General features: G+C 40.0%; 1 protein-coding gene across 2 annotated transcripts in view; it reads right to left on the reverse strand.

Annotated features, from left to right (window-relative positions):
- The window catches only part of LOC129780574 (uncharacterized), a 40549-nt gene extending 28674 nt beyond the window's left edge, over positions 1-11875 (reverse strand). For both annotated transcript variants that reach the window (XM_055788979.1, XM_055788978.1), the window contains exon 1: positions 11520-11875. In XM_055788979.1, coding sequence (XP_055644954.1) covers positions 11520-11660 — 141 coding nt within the window. In that variant the 5' untranslated portion in view covers positions 11661-11875. The remainder of the gene's footprint in view (positions 1-11519) is intronic.

Here is an 11875-nt window from a genome sequence, read left to right on the forward strand (position 1 = left end):
AACATTTTACTGATTGCTATAGATGCGTAGAAATATTCCCTATCAATTGATGCAAACATCTTTCCGATCCAGTAAGAAATATTCGAGTTATAAGCATTCGAAATCTTTCATTTTTTCCTGCATGTTCTGTGTTTAGGTTTTCATTTTACCCCCCATATATTCCGCTTAGGTGTAGTCCCACGTCAAAAAAATCATGATAGGTTATTTGTCGCTCAAAAATTTCAAGGCGCCGATCTTAGTTAACGAGTCCGGTCTCTCGTTACCTGGAATGGAGCAATGGACTGAAACACAGGCTAATATAATCCTACTTATTCGCATAAGAACATAACATGAGGTTCTTAAAATTTAATCGATCGAATAGCTTCTATTGCTCCCGTGCTCCCGTGGTCGAGTGGTTAGCGTCATAACTAACATGCCGGGTGTTCGGGTTCGATTCCCGTTCTGGTCGGGGGAATTTTTCGTCAAAGAAATTTCCTCCGACTTGCACTGTGATCACGCGTATTCTAGAGCTTGCCTCTCAGAATGCATTCAAGGCGTGTTATTTGGCATAGAAATCTCAACTAAGTACTAATAAAAATGACGCAAGTAATACTACGTTGAGACGGCGAAGTTCCTCTAGGAACGTTAGTGCCATTGAAGAAGAAGAAGAAGCTTCTATTGAGTGGATGCTATCTGGATAGATAAAACGGCAATTTTCTCCATTTCCGCAACATACACCGAGCCGCGATTAACACTGAAGTTTTCAATAAATATGCCAAAACCAGTGGAACCATAATAGTATGATTCATCAGTAAAAAACATTCTGTCAGAACCTATTTCGCGAAATTTGGACGAAAAGTTTCGTGGGGTAACCACAAAACGCATATGTTCTGAAATATCACGTATTACTTGATGCATGGATAAATCGATAGACTGTCTTGGTTGATGATGCATGATGAAGTTTGCAATCCTTGTGAAAGGAACTCAACGTAGAAAGTGGTGAACTTTGAGCCTGGATTCAATTGAAGAAGTTCTTCGAAATCACTAATAGTCTCCAAATCTTACAGCGAACAAGATATCTGTATGATAGTTCTCTAAATCGAAGAAGTAGAGAAAGTACTCCTCGAGATTCATCGTGCGGATCGATTGCATGCAACCCAGAGCAATACGCAAGCAACGATTTTGTATCCTCTCCATCTTTAGAGTGAGTCATAGCTGTCGTTCGGAAGCGATAGATACCGTACTCGAGGACCGATAGTATCGTTGTTTTATACAAATTTATGGGGTTTCCTGGGTGCGCACCCCTCTTTAGGTATTTCTGTTTCAGATACGCAATATGACACTACCAGGTACATTTAGAATATAAATTGATACCAAGATATTTGAAATTTGAGTGGATTATTGTTTGCCAGAAATTTTGCAGGTTTGTGCTTTTAAGAAAATTGTAAGGGATTGTATGTAGGACACGACCGCATTTTCAACGTAGAACTACGCAATTACATTATGAAATCCACTTGTTTACCACTTCGAATATTGTTTTAGAATGCATCGAAATTTTAGAAATAACTTCTAGTTTTTTTTTATTGTTAGTAAAGGGTGTGTCACATCAAATTGCATCACGGAAAAAACGCTGTAGAAATTTAATTTTTAGGAATTATATCTTCAGCTCTCGCTTATAATCAGATAAGAGTGTATAGATCACGTTGGCCATGCTTCACTGTCAATTTTTCGTAAATTTGGAAAAATGTCGACGAACGAAAAAGAGAGTCGTGAATTAATCCTGTGCACTCATTTCGAGAATCCGGAGTTGTCACATCGGGACATTGGTAAGATGCTGGGAATCGTTTAATCCACGGTCAGCAGAGTACTAAAACGATACTTCGAGAACCTAACAATCGACCGGAAGGTGAAGAACGGCAAAAATGGATGCTCCGTCAGTGAAAAAGATCACAAGCGCGTAGTTAAGCAGTTTAGACGTGATCCGAGAAGTTCGGTCCGGGATGTCGCCAATAAGCTGAATTTGTCAAGTTCATTCGTCCAGCGGACCAAGCAGCGGGAGGGCCTGCGTACATACAAGGTTCAGAAGGCTCCTAACCGCGACGAAAGGCAAAACATGGTGGGGAAGACGCGAGCCCGGAAGCTGTACACCGAAATGCTGACGAAGCCGCATTGCCTGGTAATGGACGACGAAACCTACGTCAAAGCGGACTTTCGTCAGCTGCCGGGCCTGTTGTTTTTCTCCGCAGAGGACAAATTCAGCGTTCCGGAGGAGATTCGCAAGCAGAAACTATCCAAGTTTGCCAAAAAGTATATGGTGTGTATCCGCTCTTGCGGAAAGCGGAGCGCCCCCTTCGTGATGACCGGCACGATAAACGGGCAGGTTTACCTTAAGGAGTGCCTACAGAAGCGCTTACTACCACTATTGAAGCAGCACGAGGGCCCTACCATCTTCTGGCCGGATCTCGCTTCATGCCACTATTCAAAGGACGTGTTGGAGTATGAATATGAATAAAAAGAAAATGCCAAAAGTTGTTTAATAGTTTTTATTTTACTGTCTAAAATTTTCAAAACGATCGGTCTACTGGGCGAATTTCTACAGCGTTTTTTCCGTGATGCAATTTGATGTGACACACCCTTTAATTTTTTTTATTTGAAATTCGAACCATCCCAAACTGGTAGTTCTGGCTTGGTAAACTAATAGAGAATTATATGGATATCGCTATCAGACTGTAGATTTACACATTAGATATATAATATATTAATATTAGGCTGTCAAAAAAGTCCTGCGGTATTTTTTTTTTGAATTTTTAATTTTCATAAAATTAGTTACAATCATCTGTTTTAAGTCAAATATGCGTCGTTTTGTTCGATGACTAGTTCCCAACGAGATGCCAACTTTATAATACCCCGGTTATAGAAGCTCGCTTCCTTATTGGCAAAAAAACTCGGATAGCCAATTTTCACAGGCCTCTTTTGTGGCTAACTTCTGACTACCTAGCTCGTTCGCCATGGACAAAAACAGGTGGTAGTCACTTGGTGCAAGGTCCGGACTATATGGCGGATGCAAAAGAACCTCCCATCCGAGCTCCCGGAGCTTATGGCGCGTCACCAAAGAAGTGTGTGGCCTGGCGTTGTCCTGATGGAAGAAAATGCGACCTCTGTTTATCAAAGATGGCCTCTTCTTCATGAGTGCTACCTTCAAGCGGTCCAGTTGTTGGCAGTACAGGTCCGAATTGAGCGTTTGGCCTTGGGGAAGCAGCTCATAATAGATTATTCCTTGACAATCCCACCAAACACACAGCAGAACCTTCCTGGCCGTTAATGAGGGCTTGGCCACCGTCTGAGCCGCTTCAGCGGGCTTCGACCACGACCGTTTGCGCTTCACGTTGTCGTAAGTGACCCACTTTTCATCGCCAGTCACCATCCGCTTCAGAAACGGGTCGATTTTGTTGCGATTCAGCAGCGATTCACATGCGCCGATACGGTCAAAGACGTTTTTTTGCGTCAACGTGTGTGGCACCCATACATCGAGCTTCTTTGTGAATCCAAGCTTCTTCAAATGGTTAATAACGGTTTGATGACTTATCCCCAGCTCTTGGCCGATGCTATGCCGGTCTTTCTCGGCTAATTCAGCGATTTTGTCGCAATTTTCGACGACAGGCCTTCCGGAGCGTGGCGCATCTTCGATGACCTCTACACCAGAACGAAAACGTTGAAACCATCGTTGTGCGGTGGAAATGGAAACTGTATCGGGTCAATAAACTGCACAAATTTTATTGGCAGCTTGAGATGCATTTTTGCCTTTGTCATAGTAGTAAAATATGTCGGATTTTCTCTTTATTTTGCTCCATATTTGCGACACTATAACTCACGAACGACTCAACCAAACAAAACAATATCAAGGACTATATTATAGCGCGCAAAAATACCTTTCCAACAAGCTATAGTATGACTCGATGAATACAACTAGAACTACGCGCTTACAACGACACCTCGCGGAAATACCGCAGGACTTTTTTGACAGCCTAATATATTACATTTACGATTCAACAGCGCTGCCAACCCGCACCAGAATTTCTCACTCCTACTCAGATATCGATCACAAACTATTAACACTTTTGCTCCTATATTCCGCTTGAAGTGGAATCGAACCCCACAACATGCAACCATAAGGTTTTCCTACGGGGATTTGAAAGCATACTTCCATGAAATATACGCTATATCTGAATAAATGCAGTGTATGACCATATTCCAAAATTCTGGATACTCTTCCATATCCGCACTAGCACAAAAATTTCCCGTATGCATTTTTTTCTGTTGTAGCACACTTTGATACAGATGGCTTCCTATCCTTATATTGAGTTGTGTGTTTATTTGTGTTTGAAATCAGCATTAGGCATGAATGATATCCGCTCGCTCGCAACTGTGGTTTCATTCCATCCTTTTTTTTCGCCTCTAGCCCTGAGGAGGGGCCGTTGTGGAAAAAAATGGGTAGGTATTATCTATGATATAACGGCAGAGTTGACGTGGGACTACCGTTGTCGTAGTAAGTATTTGTATTGTATTGAATAAATTATCGATTGAATGAAACAATTTTCGAATTCAATTGAATTCAACATATTTACTTTGTAAGTTAAAAGTTTGAACAGTTTTAAAAGTTTGATCAATTCATGCATTATAATAGATTATGTTCTTCGTTACAAGTAAATTTGATGAACGTCCTTTTACGTTTGATATGATGCCTAGGACTACCAAAATATGTGAACGGAAGAATTGTCAAACAATCATTGTATCTTACATTTCCCTCTGAAATTATTGCACATCTCATGATTACGTAGTTCTCGAACCGCGAAAGTTCATTCACCTCTAGTATCTGAAATGACGATTTTCCCAGGCTTTTCAGTTTAAAAGTACGTTTTAGGAAAACATATTCCGGTCTGCAAAACGACAAACGAGTACAAAAGTACCTAACACCGACTTGCATGTATTTGCAAAGCGGATTCCCCTAGGCACATTGATTTTGAGGTCCGTGCTAAGGAAACACAGCTCGGTGGGAACAAAAATACCCCCTACTTGCATGTATATTTGCAAAGCGGATTTCCACAGGTAGGGGGTAAAACATTAACATGTCCGAAAAACTTCAATTATACAGGGTTTTCCATTTCGGGCTTCCGAAAGTATACAGCCCTGCGCTGACAACCGTTTGACATAGCTGTCAACCAAAGCGTCATATCGTTAGTTGAATGTCTGCCATTTTACAATATGGATCGTTTTAGCATCGCACAACGTGTTAATTTTGTTTAATTATACTATAAAAATGATGAAAAACAGGCAAATGTTTTTCGAGCATTACGGACGGATTTTGGTCGTCATGGACGGCCTACAGAGCACACAATCGCTAATGTAGTGCGTAAATTCGAACAAACTGGATCCGTAGCGGATATTGTGAAACCTGTGCATCATCGTAATGTGCGTTCGGCCGAAAATATTGCTACTGTTGCTGCCAGTGTGGAGGATGACCCGAATGTTTCGATTCCACGGCGTGCTCAGCAATTGGGCTTGTCAAACACATCATTGTGGCGAATTTTGCATTTGGACTTGCACCTACATCCATATAAAGTCCAACTGGTACAAAAATTAGAGCGTGGTGGCCATGGAATGCGTCGGACATACGTCGATTGGGTGAACGAACAACAGCAGCAAAATGCTGAATTTTCGCATCAAATTTTCTTCAGCGATGAGGCACATTTCGAGCTCTGTGGCTATGTGAACACCCAAAATTTCCGTATATGGGGCTCAGAAAATCCACACGTGATTGTTGAGAGGCCATTGCATCCGCCAAAAGTCACTGTTTGGTGCGCATTATGGTCTGGTGGAGTCATCGGGCCGTATTTCTTCGAAAATGAGGACGGCGAGACGGTAACTGTGAATGGTGAGCGCTATGGCCGCATGTTAACCGATTTTTTTTGCCACAAATTGAAGATATGGATACGGATGACATGTGGTTTCAGCAGGACGGCGCCACGTGCCACACAACAAATTTGAGGGACGCATAATTTCGCGTTGTGGTGATGCTAATTGGCCGTCCAGATCATGCGATTTGAACCCGCTAGACTTTTTTTTGTGGGGTTATGCGAAAGACCGTTTCTATGCCAACTCTCCGCAAACTCTTGAACATTTGAAAGACAACATTCGTGAAGTTATGACCGAGATACCGCCCCATATGTGTCGAAAAGTCATCGAAAATTACCTGTTCCGGATCAAGGTGTGCGAGGAAGCCCTAGGTGGACATTTGAATGATGTTGTATTTCACACATAATGGCATAAACCAAACTTTAATTTGAAATGAAAGTTTCATCAAAATTCAAATTCTAAGTGTGTTTTATTTCAATTTACTTTCGGAATTTAAAGTTGGAAAACCCTGTATCTTTGGGAACTCATGTTTTCCAAAACTTTGATGCAGTTTCTTGCAATTCAATATTGTTGTTTCTCAACCTAATTGGCCAAATATTTTACAAAAAAGTGTTTTTCAATGTTTTTTTACTAAAATTAAAACAGACTGATAAGTACAACATTTTTTTCGATGCGGGTAATATAGACATATAATGGGGGGAATATGGACAGGTTTGTAATATATGAAGCGTAGAGTTTTAACGATCGCGAGAGGAATAATTTTATTCGACCAAGGTCTGCACTCATCACGAATGTTCGTTAAATGATGAAAAAAATGAATTAATCCACCTAGAAGTGATATCGTGCTTTTTAGCAGTATAAACGAGCAGACCCTCAACTATTATGCTTTTGGTTCCAGTCAGCTTCTAAACAGTCCATATTTGACGATTGGATTTCCATTTATAGACGCAGGGCATTCCTTAGGAATAGAATAAACAGACTTTTCACAGTTCATCTCACTTCCACTGGCAACTGTCCGTTTTACCCCATCAGTACAATTATTTCAATAATTTAATTTTTCCACCAAAAATTAATTTAATTTTCCGTACATACGTCGGAATTCGCTTCTCTGTCTACTCACAAACCGAAATATAACCATGAGCGAATTGAATTTTGATATTGAACCACTCAAAATGCTTAATGTCGAAGTAGCTAAAATTACATCCACACGCGGAATCATGTACGATTTTCGGTTTTTGTTTTCCTTTTCCACTTTTTATCAGTATTCATTGCCATAGGGTGGCTTAAATATTATAGAATAACATGTAGAAGGAGTTCTCATTACCAGAAATCTGAAATTGTAAATGTAACGCGACATACAATATACGCTGTCGCCATCTAGCGGATATTATGAATGTATGAGGAAAAAGTAAACAAACCGTGTGTTTTTCAACTGTCCTTTGAGTGCTATTTTTTCTCGAGTTCTTTTGTAGTTTATAAAAAAACGAATACGTAGTGATAGAATGAAGCTTAGTAAAGCAGTTTTTACCTCAGGAACCGTTCATTTATTGCATTGACACACACTACAGACTCGAATAAGAGTAACTTCATTGAGACTAGCATGCTTAAATGCAGTTGTAAATTTTCATACATTGAATGAAAATTATTTTGAAATGTTGTTCGCATGGGCAGGTTACATCGTCCGGATCCGTGTATAATCATCACTAGAAGAACTCCTAAATCTTTTCACCAGAACCTTTGAAAAGTGGACGAATTGCCTTTTCAATAAGGATATTGCTTTTGTCAGTAATACTGGAAAATATAATCATAACGCTGAACCTAACTGTCGCTCGATTTGTATAGTCGTTCCAGATTATAAATTAAGATATTGACCCAGAATAGTGTAACATTTCATCGAAAACAGATGAAACCTGATAACTCGAATAGTTTTAACGGCTCAGGATGGAGATTAAGCCATTGATAAACAACCGTACCTGAAATCTTCATATCAACACCTTGCATTTCTTTCCAGAAGGTATGTAAAATTACCCTCGACGACCAAACGACTTCCTCCGGCAGTGAAATTAAAAATGGGCCTGATTCTCGAATACACTTCACGGTGGAAACGAAATAAACGGCACGCTATTGAACTACATTTTACGAGTTAGTGAAGTGTCGAAGATAATAATGAGTTTTCAGGCAGAATGAGCACTTTTCAAATAAAAATCATTAATGAAAACTAACTTCTTCGTATCAAACTGGTGTTCAATGTGAATGGAAAACTTTGTTTTCTTCATGTGGTATAATAATCTCATACAAGAATTTTATCTGAAGATAATATATATAATAATGATAAGTTTTAGTGGGGAACTAATTTTGTTTCCACCGTGAAGTGTATTCGAGAATCAGGCCCAATATCTCCCAGGCCCACAAATACATTGCATGTTGCGTTTTCTCCCAATAATGGCTCCTGAAAAACAGCGAAAAAAATCATTACTAGACACTGTTTTCGCTCACAATTTTTTTTCACTCGTACAAAACTCGTTACATTTTCACTTAGAATATTCATTTGATATGGATAATTTGATTTTCATTGATAATTTTGTCCCTGAAACTGCGTTTATTTTTCCCGCCGCAGAGGAAGCGTCATTTTCTACAGCAATCAAAAGTTGTTTCTAATGTTGCTAGTGTATATATTTCAACCTAATTAGCTCTGCAGAACATTATTCTTCCATTCAACACTTACCATTATCAAAATCAATTCATTACATTTGTAAAAATACTTGCTGAAATCCACCACTTTTTGATTTGCGTTTTGTTTATCTTTGCTTCATATAAACTGGCTGTCAAACAAGCTTCGATGTCCCGAAGTAGGACGTTTAGATAACGCTTGACATTTTACAGTTATTCATTTGTTCAAATCATGAAAAATAACATTTTATTAAATGTGATAGACGCGTAGAAATATTTTTTATCAATTGATGCAGACATCTTTCCGATTTATTAAGAAATGTTCGAGTTGTAAGCATTCGAAATACGGGTAGGGTTAGCACACAAATCGGCAGAACAAATGTATGGGAAAAAGGAAACTCTTCCAGTTTTCATGAATATAAACCGTTGAGAGATTAGCTAATTGTAATGTATAGAATTTCAAACAAATTTTAGAGAATTTCCGATTCGATTGGTATGCGAATCATGAGAATTCGTACACAGTGAAAATAGTTATTAACGTTAACTTTATTTCATAAAAACGTGACCTGTTTTCTGATTTGGCACCCTGAAAGACGTAGTTTTACGTCAAAAAAAAACTATTATCTTGTTTTCTCCGTAGAGAATATAGCCTATGTGGACAAATTGTCCAAAGTATCCTGTAATGGTCTTTAGAGATCGGCGGAGAAAGATCCCCTATTGGAAACCACTCCATCATCTGCAGGTTGTCACAGCGTGCAATGTTCCGGAAGGCAATTGTCAATATCATAAACATAAATGTAATAAAATAGGGGGCTCAAACATGAACCTTGTGGAACTCCCATATAAAGGGTGTGTCACATCAAATTGCATCATAATTGCATTCATAATCGCCCAATATTTCTCTATTGGGCGAAGCTCCGGCGCGTTGGGCGGGTTCATTTCCTTTGGCACGAAGGTGACCCCGTTGGCTTCGTACCACTCCAACACGTCCTTTGAATAGTGGTACGAAGCGAGATCCGGCCAGAAGATGGTCGGGCCCTCGTGCTGCTTCAATAGTGGTAGTAAGCGCTTCTGTAGGAACTCCTTAAGATAAACCTGCCCGTTTACCGTGCCGGTCATCACGAAGGGGGCGCTCCACTTTCCGCAAGAGCAGATCGCTTGCCACACCATGTACTTTTTGGCAAACTTGGATAGTTTCTGCTTGCGAATCTCCTCCGGAACGCTGAATTTGTCCTCTGCGGAGAAGAACAACAGGCTCGGCAGCTGACGAAAGTCCGCTTTGACGTAGGTTTCGTCGTCCATTACCAGGCAATGCGGCTTCGTCAGCATTTCGGTGTACAGCTTCCGGGCTCGCGTCTTCCCCACCATGTTTTGCCTTTCGTCGCGGTTAGGAGCCTTCTGAACCTTGTATGTACGCAGGCCCTCCCGCTGCTTGGTCCGCTGGACGAATGAACTTAACAAATTCAGCTTATTGGCGACATCCCGGACCGAACTTCTCGGATCACGTCTAAACTGCTTAACTACGCGCTTGTGATCTTTTTCACTGACGGAGCATCCATTTTTGCCGTTCTTCACCTTCCGGTCGATGGTTAGGTTCTCGAAGTATCGTTTTAGTACTCTGCTGACCGTGGATTAAACGATTCCCAGCATCTTACCAATGTCCCGATGTGACAACTCCGGATTCTCGAAATGAATGCGCAGGATTAATTCACGACGCTCTTTTTCGTTCGACGACATTTTTCCAAATTTACGAAAAATTTACAGTGAAGCATGGCCAACGTGATCTATACACTCTTATCTGATTATAAGCGAAAGCTGAAGATATAATTCCTAAAAATTAAATTTCTACAGCGTTTTATCCGTGATGCAATTTGATGTGACACACCCTTTAGCTTAGTCGAGAGACTGCCAAATTTCCACGAGCGAATTGCTATTTGAATTTCAGACGAAAGCAACGCTAGACAATCATTCGCAGCTTTACCTCTTGTGAACCCAAACTGTGTATCTGGAAGCAAATTGTTTGTTCCAACAAAATTACTTTTTTTCCCTAAACTAGCTGATCCGGTGAACTTCGTCCCACTCAAAATTATTTTGACATAGGACTATGTCTTTCCTATATCAGGGGGTCACTCTACGAAAACTGTAACGATTCATACATACAAAAGCATAGTAAGAAACACAGCGCTTCACATATTGAGGTCGGGATGTAGGGATGGCATATTTCTCCAGGGTCAAACCCACAAAAGAAACCCCTTGAAGATCAACATGTGATAAGGTATGTCAGCTTTAGGAAGCATAACATTGTAAGTCGTTATCCAACTCATTTTGCCCCAAACAACAAAGTAGTTTCGAATGTTAATTGATCGCTAGAATCAAACAAACTATCTGTTTCTTTTTTCAGAATATGTCGTTCAAACTGATGAATTTTCGAAAATATCAGGTCGGATAAAGAAAATTCACGGGAAATTCCTTAAATGCGATACGCGCAAAATAAAATCCGTATGGCCACCGGGAGAAAAAATTATGTTTTATTAATTATTTTCAACATTTGACAGTTTCATGTATTTTACAGGGTGTCTTTATTATCTTCATATGTTTTAAGAATAAGATAATCAAGAAGTATCAATTGTTTTTAGTTAAATCATCGAAATTTAAGCACCGGTTCATTTTAACAGCATTTCCCCAATACATTTTTTTTCCTAAGACTTGGTTTGCAATTTGGTTTTGTGGTGCTTAATCTCAAGGAAGTTAGAGCAGAAACAACGTGCCGTTTCATTGGAAAAACCTTGACCGTATTTCCTCAGTACCCACTAGTCAAACATAAAATGCACGTTTCGGAAGTACAAATATTAGAACAATCATTAAAAAATATAATGGTGTCGCTGTAATTGAGTTACACCGCAGAAATTGATGTCACATTACATATTTCCTCTGAAAGTTAAAATTCCCATACTCACATAATAATCCGGCAGATCCAGGTTAATGTCCGTGGCGAATTTCTTGCCCAGCACACGAAATTCCCGCTCCAGCGCTCTGGTTTGATCGAAAAGTTTAACCACTTCGTGGTGCTGCTTCGGTAGCCATTTTGAGATGTTCATTTCTTTTGTTCGTAGTCAAGCCAAATCCTAACCAAACCTTCCAAATTCCGCACTAATTGATACCACCATCCGTACTGTGCTGCTCACCAGCAATTACTGCGACGAATTCATTGCCCGGGGTTAGTGAAAACGCGGAAAAACTAGGTTACTTTCACTTTTCCACCAGTTTGCAGATGGGAGGAAACGCTTGGAGTTCATCCTTACTTTCGCGAAAC

The sequence above is a fragment of the Toxorhynchites rutilus genome, chromosome 3 (genome assembly GCF_029784135.1).
Source record: "Toxorhynchites rutilus septentrionalis strain SRP chromosome 3, ASM2978413v1, whole genome shotgun sequence".
NCBI lineage: Eukaryota > Metazoa > Arthropoda > Insecta > Diptera > Culicidae > Toxorhynchites > Toxorhynchites rutilus.